General features: G+C 31.3%; 1 protein-coding gene and 1 long non-coding RNA gene across 2 annotated transcripts; one reads left to right on the top strand and one right to left on the bottom strand.

Moving 5' to 3' along the window:
• Positions 1 to 7,124: 7,124 nt before the first annotated feature.
• LOC126737720 (uncharacterized) lies at positions 7,125 to 8,348 on the bottom strand. Its single transcript, XM_050442723.1, has 2 exons — positions 8,110 to 8,348; positions 7,125 to 8,050 (listed from the first exon to the last, which is right to left on the bottom strand). Exons 1-2 carry the CDS (start codon positions 8,284 to 8,286, stop codon positions 7,424 to 7,426), a joined length of 804 nt encoding a protein of 267 aa, XP_050298680.1. The 5' UTR covers positions 8,287 to 8,348; the 3' UTR covers positions 7,125 to 7,423.
• A 9,138-nt stretch (positions 8,349 to 17,486) lies between these two features.
• LOC126737732 (uncharacterized) lies at positions 17,487 to 18,080 on the top strand. The gene is made up of 2 exons (XR_007661092.1): positions 17,487 to 17,682; positions 17,778 to 18,080. It is a non-coding gene; the product is annotated as an uncharacterized LOC126737732 (long non-coding RNA).
• Positions 18,081 to 24,136: the final 6,056 nt, after the last annotated feature.

Raw genomic sequence — 24,136 nt, 5'->3', positions numbered from 1 at the left:
TGTAGTTTTCAGCCCGTAAAATTCATATCAAAATTCTACAGTGTGTATCAGACAACTGGAATTCTATAATAAATAACACGTCGCGTCGGTAATTTTTACTTACCCATTTTTTCAATGAAAAAATTAGGACGTATCATGTAACACTGGACAATATCAATTTTCTTATTTTATATGCGACAGCCTGTATATTACCAATTTTTTAATTCTTCAGAATATTCTAGACATATTTCATGACCAATATCCATTACCAATTTTCAACTGTTTCGGAGATATTAAGTTTTTTCCGATTTATTGCACTAATTAGCATTAAAAACTTAGAAAATTATTTGATAACATGAATTTGTTACAACACACTCAAAAACTAATAACTGATACTGTTTATCAATTAATCATCACCAAACTAATTGCAACCATTATTCATCTTTTTATCTTAGCTAAGTCGAGGAGTTTAGTTTTGTAGATAATATTTTTGGCATATCCCTATAAGAAGAAATCTACGGGTGTTAGATTAGGGGATCGTGCTGGCCTTTCCATCAGTCCTCATCTCCCTGATTTTTAAATATTCGGTTAAATTACTGCTGAATATTGATTTGTTAATAAGATGGTGCTATATCTTGCTAAAACGATATAAAGTTTGTCAAAGTTGGCATGATATTATTTTGGAACAGTGTTAAATCATTATTACCAATAAAACTGTCGCAAATAAAAAATCTATAATATACCTACCCAAATATTAATCTTTTCAGGAAGTTGGGTATGTTGTCCTCTCATCTAGCAAGGATTTTCTTTAGATCAACAGCAACAATTTTGTCGATTAGCATGACCATGCAGTCTAAAGTTGCACTCAGAAAACAAAAATTCTCTAATTGTATCTCATTGGTATATAATCATCATCGTCATCATTTGTTCACAAAAATCCGTTCTCCTATCAAAAACTATCTTCCATGAGTTGCTGAGTTAATATCGATTTATAGGGATGCATCTTATTTTTAAATAAATTCTCGCCTACTTTTTTATTTTACTGATCGGCCCTTGGGATATAAAAGGACAATTGGGAAATTTTTGCACTTAACATCTATGAAAAATTTGAAAATTGATGTAGGACATTGTACTGAATATAGGTTGAGAATATTATGAAAATTCCAAAAATTAAGTAATATAAAGGATGTCGCATTTAGAATAAAAAACTTCATATTGGCCTCTGCTACATAAGATCCTATATAATTAATTTTTTTTTAATAGACAAGTAAAGATAGCTATCGATGCGTTTAAGCATTTTTTCGAAAATACGTCCATTAGGGAATGTTTTCCATTTGGCTGATAAATGCTGTATGAATCACCTGTTTTTCAGATACTTCCAGACAAATATTGACAAAATTTATTTATGAATTCGCATTTCCATTGAAGATTAGGAATACGATGGAATTTACGTGAGATCCTAAGGATCAAATTGCTAATATGCCTAATGTTGCATTTTCCATTACTAAGACCTTACTGCTTGAAAGATGTAATGGGTAATTATTACATAAATAGGATACAAAGAAGCGCCAAACCTGAAAGAAGTACATTTTTCTTGTCATTATTAGAAACTACTTCAACTGTCTAGATGATGTAAGGAAAGTAGGTAACTTTTATACTTTTTATATCTTGAAATATTTTTTACTGGTTTCATGTAATTTTTTTATATTTTTAGCCTGTTAAATTTGAGTTAAGACTCTACAAATAGGAACAAAACCTCTGAATAATCTGGAAGAAATATAAAATACCTTAATAGCGGATCCACGGGGAAGGAAGAGATTAAAGAAGAATTATTCCCTACCTAAAAAAATCAGGAGAAAATTTTGCATTATTTAATCTTTTTTGCTGATTAAAAGTATCAAGTTGCTTACTGGTTGATCAAGAGATATTCGCTAACTAGCAGACAAAGCACTGTAGTATTTGAAGTTTTCACCTCCACTTCGTCAATGCATAAAAAAAGGACCAAGAAATATTGCCAATATTTCTTCTGCTTCTTTTAATGTTATTTTTACTGTTTATTCATATTCTTTCTTTTAAGCTAAAGCTTAAGTAAAATTATGGCTAAAAATGCAAAAAAAAATTAGAAAAACTGCAGGTGCCAAGACAAATTCAAGACTTCGGAAAAAGGTTGAAAAATGTCCTTAACCTGGAAGAAATAAGAAATAGATTTTTATTCCTTTATGTTGCTTACATAAACTTACAGAGTATAAGAAATAAATTGAACTTGTGCAGTGTTTCCTTAAAAAGAGGGATTGTCATATACTTTTGGCTACTAAAACATGTTTGGAAGAAAATGAAATATTCCTTCTCAAGCTGAATGGTTATAATGCTGTTCATTCCTATGGAGCTAACAGAGGGGGTGAAAATGCATCAATTGCTAATAAGCAAAATAAGGTAAGATAATAACATATATAATTGTTAGAGATACGAGTATTAATTTGTTAAATGTTTCTCATATAACCTATGAGTATAGACATTTAATAGCACTAAACAATTTTAGATTTAATAGTTCAATAAGAGCTACTGATTTCTCAAAATTTTCTATATAGCATGTTCTTAGCGACTATAGCGATAATTCAAATTATAATCTCTATGATAAAGATAAGGCAATTTCTGATCATAGTTTAATATTGCTAATTATTAAATCGTCTGTGCAATATCATAAATCAAAGATAGAATATGATGTCAAATATAAAAATTGTAAACAATTTGTAAACCTATTCGGAGGACAAATTTTAAGCACGGACCAGTTTTTTAAGAAATTGATTTAATTAGAGTGTAAAAATAAGTCTTAATATACAAAAATTTCTAGCTAATTCATACTTACTTAATATCTCAACTAAACGATTAATGATTTTGGTCAGATGGGTTCAGTTTGTTTGGTTGGTTGGGTCAGGTTAGGTGGGGTTTAGTTGGCGTGGTGTACACCGACTTTTCAAAGACTTTCGATCAAATAAGTCACTGAATTGTGCTAAAAAATATGCTCTTTTGGTTTCAGCAAACCACTTATCTTGTCCTACACCAAGGCTTCAATTTGTATCGTACAGTGTTTTTACGGCAGATTTTTACATGGCTCATCTAGTGTCCTCTCCCCCGGGTCGAATCTAGGACCACTATTGTTCTTGGTTTTTATTAAAGATCTCTTTAGTGCAGTTGAATCTTACGACTTTGCTCTTTGTCGGACTTAGTACAATAGATTATTGTGCCTTTTCACAAAATGAATTTAATGTTGTGCACCGTTGTTGTGACAACAATAAACCAGAACTAAATACCTCTAAAGGTAAAGTCATGACTCGAAAGTTCATAATATTAAATTATAATCATCATATTTGTCTTGAATTATTAAGTCATACTGAAAGTATAGCAGACTTAGTTGTTTCCTTCGAGTGTCAACTAAGTTTTGTGTAAGATTTTTGTTCATCGTGTCATCGTAGAGCATTGGAACTCATAATATGTAACTGTAAGCTATTTGATAGTGTCGTATCACTAAAGGTAGTGTATTATTCTTTACTTCGTTAAAAGCTTGAGTATTGTTACTTAATTTGGTATCCTATGTATCAGGTTCACGTTGATGCATTAAAAAGTGTCTAAACGAGATTTCTAAGTTTTTTTTATTTTAAAGAGTGCGGTGTCTAGTCGGAAGTGTGTTTAGTATTGGTGTTCCTCTATCACATTTTAGTATTTAATCGCTAAAATTTCAAAAAATCTCCATCTTTAGAAAAATCTCCATGTCTCTAAATGTTTTGTAAATATAAGATAACTTATAATTTTGTTGATTCTCCTTATCTTTTATCAATGATAAATATGAACACACCATGGTAATTCACGAATACACGCAATTTTTTATTCTCAGACAATTCTGCTTAAGCTGCTTAAAAATGTCCTATTAATCTGATTACGATGATCTTTAGCTAAAATTCTTCTTTATGTGATACATTTCTGTCTCTTAGATAAATGGCTGCAATCTCCTTATTGCTTGATAAATGGGTTTTTTTGTTGGCCATATATAAAAATTATTATTATTATAATTTTTCTGCTATCTATTATACCTATATATACTTTTGTGCAAGAACGAATATAAGCTTAAATAATCCAATTACAAATGCAAATAAAAAAATTAATAATTTACTTCATTATATAAAAATTGAAATAACTAAAGCGGTTTTATCCAATGATTAAAACATTCTAAAAATTTAAATTAATAATATACAATAGAATGTAGATATATTTACATATACTCTTGTTTTGTTATTCTTAGGGCCAATATTTATAATGTACTGATAAAATGATTTTTTGTTAAAATTGGCTATAAATTTTGTATCGATATGTTTGAATAAATTATTTTAAAAAAAATTGTATGAATATTATTTTTATTAATTTATTTTTCACCACTCTCTAAGGTAGTTTAGCTAATATTTTAAGTCTTTGAGGCGCTTGTGCTAATCTATGAAAATAGAAAATTTTCTAAAAACTAATAAAAAAATAAAATCAACCAGTACAACACAACTTTATTTGTATTTCTTATACGTCATCTCCTTTATTTCCTTTAGTTGGACTTTATCAATGGTGGAAATATCGTATTAGAACTATCGGTCTAAATAAGAAAATCAAAAAATTTCAAATACTTGTTAATTCTATATATGTCAAATTAAATAACCTTCTAATAACATTTAATAAATGGGAAGCAAAAACATGATGTACTTCAGTATTCTGCACACAATCAAGTATGCGGTAAAATAATTATACGTCTATATTGGTATATCAATTTCATACCGTTAGCGGCACCACTGAAAACGCACAAATCATACAAAAACAAGACAATTCAAAACCCATATCTGTCTCGATATGAAATAGGAATAAGCTATTCTGACTATTTCTCAGAGATGGGACGCGCATGTATTATTTATGTTCAGCAGCATTATCAAAGTAAAAAGCCAAAGAGAGAAGAGAGAATATTAAACAAACACAACCACAAATTACAGTATATATGATACGGAGGAATGTCCGCGAGAATCCATACGATTTCTTCCATATACGACCGGACTGAACCCGGCGCGCACAAAAAGATACAAACGGGCATTGTTTGCTTCACACACCTTTTCCATTATCTAAAGAATTCCTACATGGTCTTTTACATGGAAAAAAATCCGCACGGATGAGAGAGAGACAAATATCTAACAAGATGTAAGGGAAGGTATGCTGTTCGCAGTACGTAACGCATAGCTCAGCGGGACGCAACTACACGCAAAATACCAGCTCAAGTTTGTCAATTGTCACCCGGGTCGTGTTTTCTTGCGAGCGCCTGTCCTTTTACACGACCCTATATTATCAACCGGACGCCGCTGCTGCTTTACTACCACCAGTGTATTCTATCTGCATGTGCGATGCATACAATTAAAAGTTGACCTAGAATTTTCGAATGTACCATTTATTCAAGTCTTTATAATATGAGTAATAAACCAGAGAAGTTCGACGTTACTATCTAAAGCTCAATCAATTTTGTTTAAACCGTATTTGAAATATTTAATTGTTAATGTATGTTATTCGTTTTAGACATTTTAGGGTAATTTGACTGTTTTTTTTTGGCAACTACATTCTAGAAGCACTTAAAATGCATCTAAACTGTGAAAATCATAAAACATTTTTTCTTTTAAGTATTGCGATTCTTATTCTTTTCATGTTATATATTTTTCGGCCAGCTAATTCTTCTGGGCAGAGGAAAATTAGCTGCCTTACAGAAACAATTTTTTTTTAACAAAATTCCAAAAACCTGAAAACAATTCGAAATTGTGTTTTTGCATTAGTTCTCTGAAAGGCAAAAAACGCATTTCTTATTTATTTGTGGCATTCGTAAACATTTTCTGGCTATTTTTCCAGGAAGTTAAACTGATTTTTCTAAAGCATCTTCCAGTAGTTCCAGTAAAGACATTTTAAGATTTATTCAGGCACATGAATTTAATCTAGTTTCTTTCAGTATAAATAAATAGAAAAAAAATAGAAATGGAATAAAATATTTTTGGTGTCTCAATAAGCGTCACTTATGGAAGACAATGCTCTTTTCAAAAATATTCATAGCCTACCCCTATTTAATTCATCCCCAAGACACCACCCCTAACTTTTTTTTTTCAAATGGCACTCCCATTTTTCTTTTTTATTTAAAAAAAAAACGCAATTAATCATTATATCATCATTTATATTAACAAATTATTTAATTAATTAATTACAAAAATATTCCATAGGGCCGCGATGTTTTAAAATTCAATACGAAAATAATATTGATGTGAGAGCTCTATTGATATTAATAATTGAATCGTATCATTGTTGACAAAAAACTTTGTTTCCATTACATTCAAAATTAAAAATGCTATTAAAAACATTTTCAAAAAATGGGACTACCGTTTGAAAAAAAAAAGATTGGGGTGATTTGTTGTGGATAAATTAGTTAGGGGTAGTTTTGAAAATATTTTTGAAAAGAGCATTGTCTTCCATAAAAACCAAATTAGAGCTCCTAAATAAACTACTTTAATTTAACTAAACTACCTTAATAAACTACTTTATTTTTAAAAGATTAAAAAAGTTTGCTCAACTCTTTGAAGAAAAGAAAAACAGCATTTTTTATTTCATCACTGTATTCACGCAAATTTTTGAATATATTTCATGCAATTTTATTAGTTTAATAATGTGATAATTTCTTTTAGGCACTTTAAGTTATCCTAAATTTTTCCACCAAAATAAATGTAATTTCGTTGTTTTCCAATTCACTTGACCCTAAAAGAGAAAGTTAACCTTCAACTAGAATATGCACCTTCGTTCAACAAAAATTTTTGTTTTAAAAAAAATTATATAATTTTAAAGTTTAAAGCCTAAAAATATTACCAAATAAATTATAACAGTTTTAATAAGTAAGTTTATGTTTTACCTATCTATTATTGATTTATAATACCTTAGAAACGGAATATGTTATTGTAGCAATAATACCTGCTATCACACCTAGGGCATTATAAGCGGGCATTATGATAATGCCCGGAAATTTTATTTCTTATCCAATTTTATTTCTCTCATAATAAAGAATAAACATCCATTTTATACAAAAAAATATGTTTTTTAAATACTAAAAATTAAACTTTATTTCCAAAATAAAAATTACAATTTTGAAATGTCCCGGAAAATGTAGCTGATTCCACTATAGAATGGTCGGTGTCTTTTGTGATGGTAGAGATGGCAGCACTAACGCTATTTTGTATAGTTTGTAAATTGTCCATTAAAGAATTTTCAATAGTCGATACGGAATTAACCTCGGAATTAACTGAATTGGCAATCATTTTGGCTACTTTATTTTTGAATAAAATACTTTCTTCTATATATCCTTCAGCTACTGAAGAGCTTTTCCGTTTCCCATGTTGTTTTAGCATTTCAAACGAAGCACCTGCCTCAACAAGTAAAGTTGAGATGTGCGACGCAAACAGTGGCCGGTATAAGCTTCTGCATTACCCAGTTTTAAAAATTTTGCAATCAATGTTGGGACGCTTCCTACGATATTTTTTCCAACAGGTTGTACTGTACAGCGACTCTTTCTATAGGTAAGAAAGAATCTTCGCTCCTTTATTCCAGCTGGTCTTAATGCTGCATAATTTTTTATTAAATTTAAAGCGCCTAAATCTTCTTCAATGATAGTAAAACTTTTTGAAGTTGAAGTTTTAGTTTCTGGTACCTTTATAGCCAAGACCGTTCCTCTATCTTCAATATCATCAATGGTCATTTTGACCAACTCATCTCGTCTTAAACCTCCAAAAACACCCATTACCAATATGACTTTGTGTACCAAGTAGATATCAGGCGCTTTCTTAATAAATTTTATTATTTGTTCTTCTTCCAAAACTTTAGACTTTTTCGGGACATATCCTTTCGACTTAACTTTTAAAAAAGATATGAGACGATGGAATTGCGAGATGTCTATATTTTTATAGACCATTACCGTAGACCTTAGGGTAGAACACTTGGTCCAGAGAGAGTTCGGACTGTATTTTTCCGACTAAAAATATTAAAATTTGTTAAACATATGTACCTATTAAAATAAAATCAATAACTTACCAGTTTCTGAAAATATGCCATTAGAACGGTTTCGGTTATTTGAACAATTGCGTTGGCATCTTTCCAAATACCAAATATGCCATATTCCCTTTCATACTGTTGCCTTGATTCAACTGGCAAAAGATTTTCGGTCGCTTTTATGGCCTTTTCTCTTATATTTTGTGGAATTTCTTCCATTTTAATCAAATATTTAAACAAAAAATGCCAACTGACTAACTGACAGAAACATCAAAGTCAAACTTAAATAATCACTGCAAGTCACTTGATAAATTTCTGTAGGTAGGTATGTACGTACAGGTAGACCCTATTTTTTAATTAATATTAAAATTATTTTTGTTCATAAAAATCAATTTTTAGGTAAAACATAAAGCATTGTATGCACCACGGGCATTGTTAGACTCTAATGTCCATCAGGCGAAAACCTGCTATTTCCACCTTCCGGGCATTATCGTCCTTACAATGCCCTTGATACATAAATAGCTATAACGTTTAAAGAAGTATAAAACTAGAGATCATATTCACTTTATAGAATTCTTAATAGTAATACTATTTATGCTTAGTATACAAACTTTACAACAAATTGTGGACAAGAAAAAAGTTAAATGGCTTATTTATGTTAAGAGATTTAGAATATAAATCAATGATTTTTAAATAACAATTACTGACAAAAAAATTTCAAATATTAGTTCTCTTTTTTTGATAACTAACTGTTTGGACATCTAAAAGAAAAAAAAGTAAATAAATTTTACCTATACCAAAAAAAAGAACTTTCTGAAATATTTTTTTTTATTTTAGACAGATACTTTGAGCTGTTACTAGTTTTAAGTTTTTAAGGTAATTTTAATCCTTTCTTTCAGCAATTACATCCTGAAAATACCTAAAATGCATTTAAACTGCCTAAAAACAAGAAAAAGTTCTTATTTTTTTTGATTATTTAATTTTTTGCAGATATTTCGAATTTATTTTTTACTTTTACATAATCTAAAGGCAGTTTTTTTATCTACCTGTTACTATCTTATAACTACAGTTGCCTTCAAATATTAAAAAATGTTGTTTAATAACTCTCATAAATTTTTAATTTCTTTAAAGCATTTGCAGATATTTTTTTGCATTCTTATACAAGGTTTTATAGTCTTTCAAGAGCTTGGGTATTTTAAAATCTAAAACCAAACTGACTTTTAAGTGGAAAATAAAATATGTCTTATATGTAGAAAATTACAATACTAATCCAGAATTTTTGGTTGTTCTACCAAGACTTGAAACTCATTTTTTTGAAACATCGTCCAGGAACTTAAAGAAACCTTAAGATTTATCTAAGCAGGTAAATTCAATCTAGTTTATTCCATAATTAATAAAGGAAACTTGCTTTTATGTAAAGAAAATCATAACACTAAGCTAGAATGATCAGTTTAACCATTTATTAAAGCAAAAAATCCGGAGAAGTTTGACGTGACCGTCTATGGCTAAATTAATTTTCAGAAAAATAAAAAACGTTGCTCAACACTTTGATAAAGACAAAAAAAAAAAGCATTTTTAATTTTATCGGGGCATTTGCATAAATTCTTAACTATATTTATTGCAGCTTAAGTAATTTAACTTAATCTAAAACCTCAAATTCATTTTAAGATTTCTCAGGAAAATAAATTACATTTAGTTTTCTTTAGACTCAAATGAGCCTATCAAATTTGTAAAATCTTTGTACTTAATTTAGTAAGCAATACTTAACTGGACTACACGTAAATGAGGAAACTAAAAGCGATATTGTTGCAAACAATCTATTTCCTAGCAAGCTCAACAAAGATGAAATCTGAAATAATAGACTAAGAGCTCATGACCAAAAAACCCATTGTACTTCCTACCGGTTGAAATTTTTTGTGAGATTTGTTTACTAATTTATAAATCAAAATCCGCCGGGCTGGCTGCTCAACAACGCTGGGTATTAATTTTTTTATTTTCTAAAGTTGTTAATAAAAGAAGACTACTCAACATACTTCCTACTAGTTGAAATTTTGGTAGTATGTTATTTAGAGTATTTAGAAAATGAAATCAAAATTACCAGCCCATTTTCACGATTGTAAATTAACGCCAGCTTATGTTGAAAGTGCATGGATTCAAGTATAAGTCAACATACTTTCTACCGGCAGTCTTTTTTACAGGACATTAGCAATGTTATAAATATGTTAAATATCTAGAGCAAGCCCGTTTTGACGATTGCATCATATAAAAACGTCAAAAATGTCATTCCTGTAAGTGCGAGCGAGACAGACTTATGTGGATGCGAGCGCGCGAGAGAGAGCGTATATCGTTCATATGCTGTCTCCCCGCATAATCTTGCTGAAATGAAAAAAATGGAATAGGATTTCTTTATGAAAAGATTGAAAGTACTGTATTTCTGTTTATTGAAAAAGCAAGATGTTAAATATATAGTTTTTACATTATTTACAGTAGTCCATTTTCTACATTTAATTGAATAATTCAGTTTTCTTCCGAGGATGTCGATTGGTAATCTGAATTACAATAATCAGATTTCGTTTCCTCAGCTTCAGTATCTGAAAAAAAAACAAAACGTAAAATACCTGAAAAATGGCAATATTTCTGGCAATGAATGAAATCGTGAAATAATATACCTGACTCATTGTCGGCATTCGTTGCAGGGGGTTCAACTATGGCTCCAAGAACTGATGGAGGGAATTGGTCGCCATCAAACCATTTGAAGCTGAGAAATTCGCCATTTTTCACCCTACCATTGGACTCTGGGAGATAGCATGTTAAATATTTTAAATATGCATTTCGCCATATATTTGCAATACATTGTGTACGAAGCAGATGTTGATGGAGCTCCGTTGTACATGGTGGTATGGATACATCGAAATTTTTCAGCCGTTTCTGGAATGGCTCGTTGATATCCGATGCCTTATAAGTTTCCCAGAATTTCGAGAAGCGACCGACGTTCACATCAGAGATATACTTCAAATTATACATTTCGCAAACGAATTTTTCCAAAACTTTAAAAAGCTGATTTCTTGTTTGAATCGTATTCATATTCCCCAGTCCACTGAATGTATTTTGATATTCCTGGGGTTTTTTTAATACTTGGAAAGGCGAGCAATTCGAGCATTTTATTAATGTGGTGAAGATTGCATGAACTATCATAATTGTGACCTTCGACTTCAGACAATTTTTTCATGATATTGTAAATTTTACTCAAAGATATTAAAAAGTAACAATTGCCACGAACAATAATATTGTTTTGGACGAACTGCTCAAATTCATCATCAGCTTTTTTATGTAATTCTCGATTTATGTGGAACTTTGTTTGAGGTCGGACTACATTGGATTTTAATTTATCAAAATAGTTAACACGGCAGAGTTTATGATGGCAAAAATTCGGAGGCTCAAGAGATTCGAGTGTCTTGAAAATTTCAGTTTCTTTAACAAGTCTGAATATTCTGCTAAGGCTTCCACGAGAACTTTTTTTCCCCTGGCATCCTTTGTGAGTTTTAATTTTTTTTTTACAAAATATACAAATATCCATGCTCACACTTAACTCTGTCTCTGATATTTGTTCACTTGAAGGATCCAATGTATCAGATGCACATTCTTGAGGTGTTTCTTCTGTTTCGTGTGTAGATGAAGTACTTGGTTCATCTGTGAAAATATATTTAAATACAAAAAAATAAATAAAAATCTGAAATAAACTGCTGGTCAAATGAAACGCATTTTAATTTCGCTTACCGTGTATGAAAAATAAAAAGTCAAAAATTGCCTAAAAAAATGCATTATGCATTTTATTTGACCAGCAGTTTAGTGTTATAGTCTCATTTCAATTTTGCATATTTTCATTACCTGTTTGTACTGAAACTACTTCCGATGATGTAGACGCTCTTCTTTCATAATATTTTTTCATAACCGCGAGAAAGATTTTGTGGCATTTCACATGATAGCTGCCATCACATTCTGACGCGGGTAAAGCGACGTCGTTATATTTTAAATTAAACTGTTTGCGAACAGCTAGCTAACAGATCCCGGCACTTTTGTAACGTCTGTACAATAAAAGGCACCACTTACGATTGTCGCCACAAAAAACGCATGGAAATGAACATTCCATTTTTAAATAACAGCAAAATAATCTACGAAATATTCCGAAATTTACGTCTTCACTGGCCAATACTGTGGAAAGAACTAACCGTACATGAGTCCTTATAGGTCGAGATACCCTTATACTTGAAAGACCGTCCCTATTGCAGTCAGATGGTCACTGATGAATCATCATTCAAAAATGCTAGAGAAAACGTAAAACTAGCGCGTGCGAGAGAGACAGCATATGAATGATATACGCTCTCTCTCGCGCGCTCGCATCCACGTAAGTCTGTCTCGCTCGCACTTACAGGAATGACATTTTTGACGTTTTTATATGATGCAATCGTCAAAAAGGGCTGGCTCTAGATATTTAACATATTTATAACATTGCTAATGTCCTGTAAAAAAGACTGCCGGTAGAAAGTATGGTGACTTGTACTTGAATCCACGCACTTTCAACATAAGCTGGCAGTACTTTACAATCGTGAAAATGGGCTGGTAATTTTGATTTCATTTTCTAAATACTCTAAATAACATACTATCAAAATTTCAACTGGTTGGAAGTATGTTGAGTAGTCTTCTTTTATTAACAACTTTAGAAAATAAAAAAAAAATAATACCCAGCGTTGTTGAGCAGCCAGCCCGGCGGATTTTGATTTATAAATTAGTAAACTAATCTCACAAAAAATTTCAGCCGGTAGAAAGTACAATGGGTTTTTTGGTCATGAGCTCTCCGTCTATAAGTCACTGATACAATGATACTTTTCATTGCACGCACTTTCAATACAACAACAAGATAACCTTAAGACCGTGACCGGGTATTTCTATTTTTTATTAGAATAAATAAGCCTATAATATACTACAAACTTAATAAAAAAACCTGATTTTCGACTGAAGTATAAAATATAAGCCTCGTTTAAAAAAATATATTTTTCAGGTGTAACCCTCAACATAATACCAAAAAATTTACAAAAGTTTGGATAAGTAGGTTTAAATTTAAGGAAGTATAAAAATAAGATCACATCGACTTAAGCTATAAATAATTTATAAAATATTGGTTCTTATCATATTAGTACTACGAATTATGCTTTCCGTGCAAACTTTAAAAAAAAAAGATCTCCTTTGCTCAAATGAATATATCTCAGATTTAATATAATCTTAAGCAAAATTTCTCTAAATCGTCTTCTGCTAGGAATATTTAGATTCTTTAATACAAAAAAAGTGAAAATTAGGTCCATTGAGCAAAGAAAATGTAAAAAAAGTAAAATGGTATTCGTTAATATTTAGATAATAAGAATATAGACCAATCTCGATCTATCATTTTTAATTAGTAATTACTAAAAAAAATTAGAGATAAGATTTTTAGACTTATATTTCTGATATTCAATTTATTTTTATTTTCAATCTGACCCGATTTGAAAATAAAAATATTGAAAACACAAGCAGATGTGACTTCTTAAAAGTTAAATTTAGATATATTAGCAATAAGTGGATTAACATACTTACTATCAATAATGTTACTTAAGATATGATCTTTTTTTCTGGATTTTGCTTGAATGTTTGCATAATCACTGTCTCACTGTCTTTGAATACTTAATTCACTTTAAATCGGAATTGTTTTGTTCATACATTAGTAGAGCCTTATCCCTAAATATTAGTTTATTAATTATTTTCTCTTCGGGCCTTAAAAAAAGGTTTTTTTTTTAAAGGGCAGATTGTTATCAGATTTTTATTTTATGGTGTTCATCAAAAAAACTTAATTTTTTCATCTTAATTAGGCTCTAAGTTCCTAAGAGAATTAAAATAAATATTTCGTTGGTAGGCGGGTAAAGAAATAAACAGATACTACTGGTTTTTGATCAGTAGCAGCTTAAATCACCTGATAAGGGAAACTGATAATAACTCATCTCTATTGTCAATCTCAACTCTAAAGCTAAATTAAAGTGAACTTCTATGCTTGCGGATCATTTAACATTTTACTTAAATAAATTATAGAGAGAATGCAAAAGTGCGGAAAGTACCCTCTTTGTGTATAACAAAACCTAAATATTTTATCCTTTTCCTAAATGAAACTGCAGTTTTCAAATTTATCTTTACCTAAATCTGAAATTTTTAAACATTTTTTAAAAGAGATTGTTTATCAACCCTAATTATTAAAATGTAATCTTGAACTACTTCTGGCAAATAACCGACTAAAGAATGCATTATTGTCTGAAATTTTGCTGATCCACACAGAATGCCAAATATTAAACGATTATATCTAAATAGGCCCAAGTAAATAAGTAATGTCAGTAACTCATTACTCCTAACATCATTGGCTATTTGCTAAGAAGCCTAAGAATGGTTAAAGGTGGAAATAAATTTTCCACCTGCAGCCTGCAAAATAGGTCCTCAATTTTGTGTAGAAAGTACTAGCTTAATTTTAAGCAGATCCTAAAATATGTTCCAGAAGCACCATGAAAAAAGAATATTCAAATAATGTGACGAATAATGCCTACATTTAAAATTATAGTCTTGTCACGTTCAAGACGGACCACTAAACACCCAACTGGCGATACACTCCACAATAAAGTCGTAAAGTGGGTAAAGGAGAGCCTCCATCATCCGCCAAGAGGGACTTGCCACATCCATTAGCACAGTGCTTTCGAAGGTGACCGCACCGATAATTGAATCCAGTGTGTCCTATTATATTGATTGCCCCCATTGTTCCAAAAGACGTTGCATTTGCTTTACATCCCTTAGGGCGACTTCTCAGCACCGCTCTGGGGTGTCCGATTCTTCGTCGATTTAATTACGAAGGAAACTAAGTCAATTATTGTCTAATAAGGGATGACAAAAGAGACTAATTTTATCAGTGTTTTGAATGAAGTGAATTATTATTTATATATAATTCATTTTTGATACACAATCATAATCAAAATGTACCATACATTCATTCATAATTTAGTAGGCAAATAAATATTGAGTAATATTAGGTATATTGTGTAAAAATTCGTACAAGGCTAATAGGATAACCTTCTAATTGAGATGTTATTTTTGGGATTAGGTCACAAAATACGGGCCTTAAGAAATGCAGAATGAAGCTTATTGTTGCGTAACCCCTCGCTGGGCGCTTGTTTAACCATCTTATTATTTCTCTGACAATACTGACTGGATTTTGCGAACCCCCCATGATTGTATTATGTTACCCATCATTTAAGGTAGCCTATGTAGAAAATCACTGTACACCTGAATTTTTTCTTCGGTTGCTTTTGATAAGCGTAGTTTAAGCATGAATTAATCTAGGGTTCTTTTTTTTACGCTTTTAAATAAACTTTTAGTTTTATAAAGACAAAAAAAATTATTCGAAGTGAAAATAATTTGAAGAAGATCCAGATAGTAATTTTAAACAGAATTAGAATTAGATTTAGGAATTAAACGGTGATGTAGATAAAATGTGAAAATTTGCAATTTTTATCATTCAGTTGAGGATATCACAGCATATGGTAATGAAATGATTTTTATTATTATTACTTAGTAGTTTCAGAATCAAGCCACAATACAAAGAAGAAAGGGAAAAATTGACCTTGTTCTTTATCTTCGCTCTTTTCTTATATTCTTTTACTTCTGGCCCTTTTCTTCTCTTTGTTATCTTTTGGAGCATAGTAATTTTTGTTTTTGTGTTTTATAATCTTGTTCTTCTTCTTAGGATATTATATATATACATACATATTTCAACAAGACAATTAATTAATATTTTTTTAATAAACTACGTTGGAAATCATATTCTTATAAAATGAATATTTAATGGTACTTAAAAAAGACTCGTAAGATCCACTCACGGTTTACACAAAGCAACTTTAACGATAATAGCAGTTTAGTGTACACAATCGAACTTAATGGTAAATAGTGAAGAAAAATAAGCGAGTTAGTGGCCATAAACTTGACTGTTTATTTGCGCTCTCTCTATCTTAGTAACTTTATAATAGCCCCCCAAGTTCCAGACGATATTCTAATTAATTATATCGGGAACAAAATAACAGAACGAACAGAGTCTCCGTTTTGTTTATTTTGTACTTGTGGCGAAAGTTACCGAGCCAAAGGGAAACGGAATTATCGGAACAGGCAGTCGAAATCAACCGAAAGCTCTTTATGTAAGTTTATGTTTGTTTCTCTAAAGCTCTTCGCTATGCTTTTGATTTTCTATTGGCAGCTTCGTTTACTGAAAATATCTAGTATCTTTTATGTATTAGAGACCTTTCGATTTCAGTCAACCGTAAGCATATTTATCATTAAAAAGAGAAAAAAAATATTTTCAATGGCATTCAAACTTTGATGCTGCAAATTTTGACCTTTGGCCTTAAACCAGTCTGCATAAGTAAATTTCATCAAAATTCGACTTTGGAAATTCAAAGTAAGATTTTCATTTGGGTATTTTAGCATTCTTTTAGGTACTTATAAGAGATTTTGCCTCCGCTTAGATATATGGACAGAGATAATAGATTTAAAATTCTCTCCTTGGAAAAATAACATATTGGAATAATAACACATACTGCAAGTTAGCAAACGTCACCTATATACATGTGGATCTGCATCGGGAAGCAATAAGATTTTGTGTCTATAAAAATATATCCAAGTGCAGATATAGCAAGAGACTACATTAGAAAAAATTAGGAAGCCTAACAGAACAGCTAAACTGAATAGAAACAAATTCAAAGATGATACTACCAAAATTATCCAAATACTTATTTTAAAAGGGAAAATAAAATCCCTTTGAAGAAAATAAAGGTGGTGTGGAAGAAATATGGAGCAAATTTAGAGATATATTATAATAGGAAGAAGAAAGCATGCACAGCTAAATGCCCGATGACATTCTATGAATCAAAGACGTAAATGTACGAATGAAGACGATAAAGAAGAGGATTCTCCGACTCACTATCTAAAAGATCAAGATAAAGACAAAATAAGAGATAAGTCAAAACCACCTAAATTTCGAAACTGTTAGACGGTGAAGGAATAAGAGCCCTCATAAATCTTTTTAACTCCATCTACAAGATTAAACTAATACAGGCGGTTTGGCTAAAATGAATATATTGTAAGAAAAAGCTTTAATGGAGACTGATAAAAAACTTATGAACACCGGTAGCACACTAATGGACACTTAGTAATAGTTCAATAGTGTCTCATCAGAAGCAATAAGTGATGTATAAGTACGACATCAGTTAAATGTGAATCGTACTATTGGAAATAACTGCTTTACAATAGTGTGCTGTCTACTGTGTGCACTATTGAGGTTATTACTGGTAGTAACTGGTGGACTGTCATATAAACTGTCTAATGAATTTTGTATTCTAAAGTATTTTATATTTTCTTAGAAATAATTTTACAACGTAAAACATTTTCTTTAAACATACATATAATACAATCTGTTGTATTTCATAAATCTTGGCAGACGTATGAAAAGATGAATACATACATGAAAGGCGTGAGAATTAATTTCTACAGTATATTGAGGTAATATTTAAATTACATTAGCCCCTTTCTTTAGAATTAACAAGCATACTAATGCATATTTCATTCTTGGAAATGACAATCATATTACATTTTAGCTGTTAGTTAGCTGATAAAGTGGCAAGAAATCATTGAACAAAAACGACAAAACAATCGACCTGTTTAAAATATCTATTGGATAAAAAAGGTGGAGATGCGTATACTTTTCTGAAAGACCCAACAAAAATTGAATAATTTTGTGTCAAAGAAAAAATAGTATGATGAAGAAGAAGGTACGACTATACTCAGCCCGTTTAGAAATGCAAGTTACTAACAAATCACTTTATATAAGATTATTGTAACACTTTATACCTATATGCTTGTAATACAACATACATTCGAATAAGAAGACTAGAATTTGATATTAACTTAACATTATTTTCATTAATTTACTTGTGACACTATTGGATACTAATGGCACTATAGGGTACTTGGAGGACTATTGACGAAAATACTAATGATAAGAGTCAGTAGTGTTCAATCAGTTCCAATTCATTAGTTTCGATAAGTGTTTTCTCGTACGGAATTTGCCATGATCCCGTAGAAGAATAAAGCAACTAAATTTGCTCATCGAATAGTTGATCTAATGAGCCACGTTTTTAAGATATTTTTGAGAGTGATTCTTGGCAGGTATATGCTCGAGCAAAGAACTGGAAAAAGTTAGTTTGGAAAAGATTTTGATAGGGAACGCCATGCAAGGTACTGTAAATTCTAAAAATAACAGGGATACATGGCAATAATATTTGTATAATTATCAATTTATGTACTGTATAACCTGGCATCAGACAGCTGCAGTGCGAGTGAAATATCAACTATCAGATAATATTAGCGTCAAGCGAGGATGCACTCTGTCACCCTTGATTTTCAACCTCTATTCAGAGGAAATATTTAATCAGGCTATTACTGATGACTCCGAAGGAATTGTTATTAAAGAAGGTTAATGTAAAATATATCAGATGTTACACTACTTGTTCTCACTGATAATGGAGACCGTCTACAAAACCTAATGAACATGATAAGTAACACTTGTTCACAGTTAGGCGTAAGCCTTGATACTGGCAAAACAAAATATATGATTACTATTAAATGGTACAAGGGTGTAGAAAGTTGATAGGCTAGTGTATCTCGGCGTCATCAATGATTAGTAAGATTCAAATGTGGAAATTGAAACGAAACTAGGAAAAGCTCAAGCCGCCTTTGTGAAAATTAAAAAAATGTTTACCAGTCACAAACTAATGCTGAAGTTGCGAATGAAGACGGTACGCTGCTATGTAATTCCAGTTCTTTTGTATGACATAAAAGTATGGTCACTGACATAAATAATTTTTAAACGTTTAGAATCATTTTATTTATGGGTACGCCGACGACTACTAAGTCAGTTTGGGAGACAGAATTAATAATATCATAGTTCTTAGTCGCATGGCCAAAGACTTAGAAATAAGTAAAATATTTGATCACGTTATAAGACCCGAATAAATATGGAGAATGAGAACATTGTGATTAAATAAGTTGAGACAATGTTACGGAAAATCTACAGTTCAACTTTTTCGAGCAGCTATCATTAAACCAATAGTGAAAAAAATTTAAAATTGTTTGACCAATGCCTCTCAATACAGTTCTTACTCATAAGAAATATAGCAACCTAGTCTACCAAATGATCTCCATGTGCACCAAATTAGAAAAAACTCTACGAATTCCATAAGACACGTTTTTTACGTCCAACAAAAATTATACTTTTTACATATTTTAAAAATCCTGTTGATTCTAACTACACTTCGTAATGCTAAAGCTCCCTAATACTCCGAATACACCGTTCGATACGGTATAAACCGTCTCATTACTTTCTTGCGATTGATTCAGGGCATATTATTCTCTTATCTGAAGTTTATTTACATGCCGGCAACTTTTGATCAAAGGTGCTTTTGAACTTTTTTTTTATAAATCTGCATTTGGAAAATCCCTTTTCATTTGAAGCCTGTTTGAATATTGGCATGAGATCTTGTATAACCGGGGATGATGGTGTTTGTGGAATTATAGGCGAATTAAGGTAACGATTTTTCTTAATACACAAAACATTTCGAATATAAAAAGAGCATTGATTGGGTTTGTTGTATAAGCGTGCAGCTAAGTCAATCAAAGTTTTCCCAGAAACTGTCGGAAAAACTTTTTCGAAATAACCTATTATTTGGCTTCGGCGGTGCGCCTTCGACAAAAGAATCCGACAATAAGGGTAATGAAAACTCAGGAAATCATCGGGTATTGTACGGGATCCGGCGGGATAATCATATAATTGCAGGGCCGGGTCCTGTTGGAGGCAACTGCTGTCGAGTTCACCCGATCAATCTTTGTCGCTCTGTCATAATTAGAGGGACAAAGTATCCGTAAATATTTCGGGCTATTGTCCGTATCGAGGGGGTAAGTAGTTGAGCTGTTGCTTGGGATGATCGATGGCTCCATTAATTTATGAGAGTGTTTTAAACATGAGATTAGTGTCTTATAGGGAAAATATATATGCAATTTAAAAAAGTTAAGACTACCTTTGCTCCTTTTTTCTTGTGACATTTCCTTAATCAACAAGTATTGTAGTCGGTTGATTAGATAATTCTTTCTAGGTAATCGACATAACGTATATTATATTACAAAATGGGTTTTGTAAGGGGTATTGCGCATTCTCCGCCTTGGCTGTGGTAACTGATGATATAATTGAGGCATTGGATCAAAGACTTGAAAATATTCATATATTTTTAGATTACTTCAAGGCGTTTGACACTATAAATCATCTAGATCTCTCGATCACAATCTCCTTGATTTTTATTTATGGGGGTACATGAAAGATTTGGTCTATGCGCAAGTTTCAATTACAAGGGAAGAGTTATTGAACCGTATTCAGCAAGCTGCTTAACAAATAAGACAAAACAGGGGTCAAGTTCGGATAATTACGTCATCCTTTGGCTTACGGGCACAAGCCTGCATTCAGCAAGGAGGTGAACAATTTGAAAATATTTTCAATTAACCTTTTTTTTTAATAAAATCATTTTTTGTTTACTTTATAAATAAACTTTTAGTATTATCTTCTAGTAACATTCATGGGCGTGTAACTTTGAAACAAATAGAAAAGGACCTACAAGTTTTGCGTTCTTTTTTTTACATAAAATGAAGCGTACTTTGTGCCCGGAAAATTTTAAAATAACGATACGGGACACTCTGTATATCGCTTAGACAACTATATTCCAACAGAAACTTTTTAAGTACCAAGTTAAAGGCAATTTAATGTGAAACTCTTGTACTTTCCTACTTTAACTATGCTGATTTTATTTATGGCCCTTGTCTTCGTCAAGTGGAACATTATCGTATTTAAAAGGTGCAGAATACATATATTTGTCTAATTTTTAATTTAAGAAAATCAGATCACGTATCACATTAAATTAATGAGTTGAACTGGTTAAATATGTCTAACCGTAGAACTCAACATTAGGGTGTTTTTGTGTATACTTACTAATTCAAATCTCATATATAAATATCCAAGAAATAAATTGAAATATTTTATTCCTCGACATAATACAAGAACATACAACTTATGTTGAGAAAAGTCTTTTACTTATAATGCGATTAAAACATGCAACTCCTTGCCAAACAATTATTTACTACCTTATAATTTAACTTAAGTTTCAATCATGATTTAGGTTGTATTTGCATAGAGAACAGTTGAGCTATTTTCTAACTAGTATGGTGTGCTCCGGAGGGAACATAATGGTATTTGTTTGTGTGCAGTCTTGTGAGTTTTATTTCTCCCCCGTGTTGGGTATAAACAACGGTATAATTTTTTTTGCGTGAACAATTTTTTCTTTATAATACGTCATATTAACAATATTTTTCTTATTATTAATATGTATGATTACCGAAATTTATTTAGTAGGGTTAACTTTGACTAGCCTTAGGTCTGTTAGCCTTAGGCTCTATTCATTTGTAATATTTGTTCTTTTTTTTAATAAAAGCCGATTATTATTTTTTGTATTATTATCAATATATTAAAGTTATCTCTTTTTATTGTCTGTCTAGAATAAAGATAGTTTCTATTATTTCTTATAAACGTAATAAATTTTCCTAAACCCCGGTCAATCTCGTTAACACGATCCAAGATATTGGAAATTTGGCTCCTAAACGAATATAAATATACTTGAATAATCCTGTTCTTAACGTGATAATAAAAAAATTAATGCCATGTAAACTACCTATAAGTAGGAAGCTTTATCTGCTAAGTATTTCATGGCTTGAAACCACAGATCGATTTTTACGCGATCTAATGAAGACCAGAAATAAAGACACTACTCTGATAAATTGTATTAATTAATTCAGTTCATATCATCTATCTAATAGCAGTTAAAAAAGTATATTATTTAACAAAAGTTGAATATTTTGAAAAATAATTGCGTGAAGTCTAGTTAATGTATCATATCGTTTTACCAAGGTATAGCACCAGCACCTAAAAAATATATCGTATATTTCTATCTTCTACTTACTACTTCTATTACTACCGACATTTGATAATAATTGTTGCTGCTTTGTTGATGTGTGAAATTTGACATGTTCGTGGATATATCCATTCTCCATGACTCAGGCCTTATGTGTCCATCCAGATGATCAGTATCAAAAGTACCAGCAGGTGCGTAGGACAATTGAAAAGTTTTTATTAGCCAGTTATAAAGTGTACACGTTGGTTTCACTGTTTTGTCTACTTCTCTAGGACATAAGTAAAAAGGGCGGCGATAGATCCGAAATCTCATTGCCAGTATTTCAAATGCATTATCGACCAGCCTACCACCTATCCCGAGAGAGACGGTAGTTGAAAATCTTTTCTTCGCCTTTTAAATGCATTTTCTGAAAAAATTGCTTCATAATATATTTTTTAGGATTCCTCGAGGCCCCGAATCACACTACGATTTGGAAAATTGAAAAAATTATTCTCTATAGACGCTTTTAATGTAGATAGATTAAAAACTGTTCTGCCATTCATTCTTTCCTGACTCCCAACATCTATCAAAATAAAACTGTAATTACTATTAACAAGTGTAATCACTACTAACGGTGCTGGAAAAGCCCTTATAGTTATAAAAATCGCTTCCACTATCCTGGGGTTGCTGAATGTTGATGTGTTTTTCGTCAATAACTCCCCAGCGTCCTGGAAAGTTCCAGCGCTCTTCCAACCCTCTCTCTATGGCCGTCCACTCAGCGTTCGTTTGTAGAACCTGAAAAAAAATTTAATAAATTTGTTTAATTTCTGTTGCAAGCTAAGATAGATCTGACTGACTCAATGAAACAGGAACAAAGTGAACAAGAATTTCAAATAGAAAACGAAAGTGTGGACTATACTGCTGAGATGCACAGTGACACCTTTATTGCTGAGTCTCCTGCTTGAAATGAAGCAGTCGTAAGTGAAACAGAAAGAGAACAGGCCATTGATAATCCGAGCAAAAACGCTACACCTAATAATGCAGTTTCAAAAACGGAAAGTAGCAGTTTTAAAATGCCACAATCAGTTTTAAGAAGATGCCAAAAACTTCATAGCGCGATTCCTGAACATATTGGAAAAACAATAAATACTCTAAAATCATTAAAAGGTGACGAAGAGAAAAATTATATGGTCGATTAGTTTTTACATTTTCCCAATAATATAGCATCTTAACTACAATAAATCCCAATTGCTGATGCAATGGAGTGTCAAGTAGAAATAATATCACTAGTCCAAAAAAAGCATCAAAGGGTGGTGCATCGAAATCAGCTAGTCAATTATGAATCTTATTAACGGCTTAATAAAATTCATAATCTCAGTGAATCCGATACACCAGAATTATCTTTCAGGCGATTAACACAAATCGCAATGGATCGCTCAGCAATAAGTAAGACGGTTTATCAAATTAGCACAGCACTGGAATGCTGCAGACTCATGAATTGCATCAAATACTGCTGCTAAAATCATTACTCTTATATGTTCCAGACAGTCAATGGTATTGGACTCATTATTTCCATTCATTGTGAAATAGATAATTTTTTCCAGGCAGTTGCTTTAACAATCCATTAAACGTATTTACTTTACCGATCGGATTATTTTTCTTTTTCAACTGCCTGAAAGAGAGGTAGTATCTATTTTTATTTGGACACGTTCAGGTGGTCTCTTTTTTTAAAACGCCTACACGAGTAGATTTAGTTAGCACTTGACACGTAGCAATTAGACGACTGTTCCGGGAAATTTCCATTTTTATAAACGAGTCGTATGTGCTTTAAATCTAAATATATCTCTCTTTTTCAAATGGTTAAAACAAAAGACAGTGCAACTCAAAAAATTCATCAATTATCCCAAAGATGCTGGTCATACATTTTTATAAAAGGTAAAGACACAAAATCTACAGCATCACAAATT

This window comes from Anthonomus grandis, chromosome 6, assembly GCF_022605725.1.
Source record: "Anthonomus grandis grandis chromosome 6, icAntGran1.3, whole genome shotgun sequence".
Classification (NCBI taxonomy): domain Eukaryota; kingdom Metazoa; phylum Arthropoda; class Insecta; order Coleoptera; family Curculionidae; genus Anthonomus; species Anthonomus grandis.
This window is presented reverse-complemented; position numbering and strand designations above follow the sequence as displayed.

What these genes read in the sequence shown, in the direction of transcription:
- LOC126737720 (XM_050442723.1), bottom strand. Translation starts at nt 8,286, where the DNA reads ATGGAAGAAATTCCACAAAATATAAGAGAAAAGGCCATAAAAGCGACC. An exon ending in TGGCATATTTTCAGAAACTG is followed by an intron (nt 8,051 to 8,109) that starts GTAAGTTATTGA and finishes TAATATTTTTAG; the next exon opens with TCGGAAAAATACAGTCCGAA.